This window comes from Triticum aestivum, chromosome 6D (assembly GCF_018294505.1).
Source record: "Triticum aestivum cultivar Chinese Spring chromosome 6D, IWGSC CS RefSeq v2.1, whole genome shotgun sequence".
Lineage (NCBI taxonomy): Eukaryota > Viridiplantae > Streptophyta > Magnoliopsida > Poales > Poaceae > Triticum > Triticum aestivum.
The window spans coordinates 490,710,853-490,712,319 of NC_057811.1; the positions used below are offsets into that span (position 1 = coordinate 490,710,853).

Sequence of the window (1,467 nt, forward strand, 5' to 3'; positions counted from 1 at the left end):
CTCCAGCCGCGGCTGCGCGCTTGCGGGCGATGAAGGCCTGGAAGACCTCGCGGCGCCGGGCGGCCTTGGCGCGCGAGGGCTCGATGTTGGCGTAGGAGAGGCGGGCGGCGACGGCGGTGAGCGCGGCCCCGGTGAGGAAGAGGCCGGCGGGTCGCCATGTACTGCAGCCACACCATCGCCTCCAACGAGTAGTACAGAGACCCTAGTCTCGGCCTCTCGGGGGCACGGAAGACGGGATGGACATGTTGGCGCAAAACGAATGGTGAAGGCGGATTCACGGCACTACGTCTTGGCATGTCGAGAACGCTGCGCACACATCGAGCAGAGTTTTCTTGGGAATCAGAGAGCAGAGGATGAAATTAAGCAGCTCGCATCATCAATTCATTGATGGACATGGACTAATTACAGCAGGCACGCAAGCATGAACTGCACCCTAGTATGGTATATACACACACAACACCATGGTAGGAGTACTAAACACTCTGTCTAATTGATCCGGCCAATCAGCGAAGACTTTGCGCAAGGTCGACGGTGGCGCTGCTGCTGCTGTGGGCGCTGGGCGAGCTGGCGGGGACGCCGTCGTCGTCTTCCCTTCTGTTGCTGGTGCCAGTGTAGTCGTCCTCCTCGGAGATGGGGTCGAGGCAGCTCTCTGCTGCTTGGCGGAGGCGGAGTCTCTGTAGTTGCACGACATGGAGGGTCTCCGGCGGGGCCGCCTCGTCCGCGGCGAAGCGGCCGAGCGTGCAGGATCTCTCGGCGGGGGCCATGATGGCTACAGTTCACTGGTGTGGTGCCTTCTTGCGCGATCAGTTGCCGTTGCAGCGACGCGGAGAGCCTGCTGCTGTGCGGTGGTGGTGGGTTAAGCAGAGCAATGCTGTGCGGTGGTGGTGGGTTAAGCAGAGCAGCTCTGTTTGTTTATATAAAGCCGGCGAGGCGAGGCGGGCCGGAGACTGACGGAGTGGTACCGGAGCACGCGATGGATCGACGCTTGCGTTGGCGCGTGCGCAGGTAGCTTCGAGGTAGGTGCTGGTTGCCGGGTCACCAGTCGCCCTCGCTTGCACCACGGACAAAGCAACCCACTGCCTCGGTGGTGCCACGTTCGCCCTTTGTCTGCAAGTATCTTCTCTGTTCCTGTACGATCGCGCCACGCACGCTACACTAGGGGTATCAATCATATGCACGTGGACGTGCTACACAACACATACATTACGTTGGTCCAGGAACTGCTACTTTCAGGCACGGCCAAAACGTGCTTAATTATAGCTCCGGGAAGCTCACTTGTTTTGGCCCAATTGGCGCATTAGAGCAACTCCAATGGGGCGACCCAAACGGACGGTGATTTCGTTCTTTTTATCCGTTTGGGTCGGCCGCCCGCCGGCGTCTACCCTGTTTTACATATGGGTCGGCATATGTGCCGATTTGGCCGGCTGGCCGTCCTATTTTGCATTGATTTGCATTTAAACATATAGT

General features: G+C 59.1%; 1 protein-coding gene across 1 annotated transcript; it reads right to left on the reverse strand.

Moving 5' to 3' along the window:
* Positions 1-354: 354 nt before the first annotated feature.
* Positions 355-894, reverse strand: LOC123142250 (uncharacterized). Its single transcript, XM_044561239.1, has one exon. It carries the CDS (start codon positions 762-764, stop codon positions 504-506), a length of 261 nt encoding a protein of 86 aa, XP_044417174.1. The 5' UTR covers positions 765-894; the 3' UTR covers positions 355-503.
* Positions 895-1,467: the final 573 nt, after the last annotated feature.

What these genes read in the sequence shown, in the direction of transcription:
- LOC123142250 (XM_044561239.1), bottom strand. Translation starts at nt 764, where the DNA reads ATGGCCCCCGCCGAGAGATCCTGCACGCTCGGCCGCTTCGCCGCGGAC.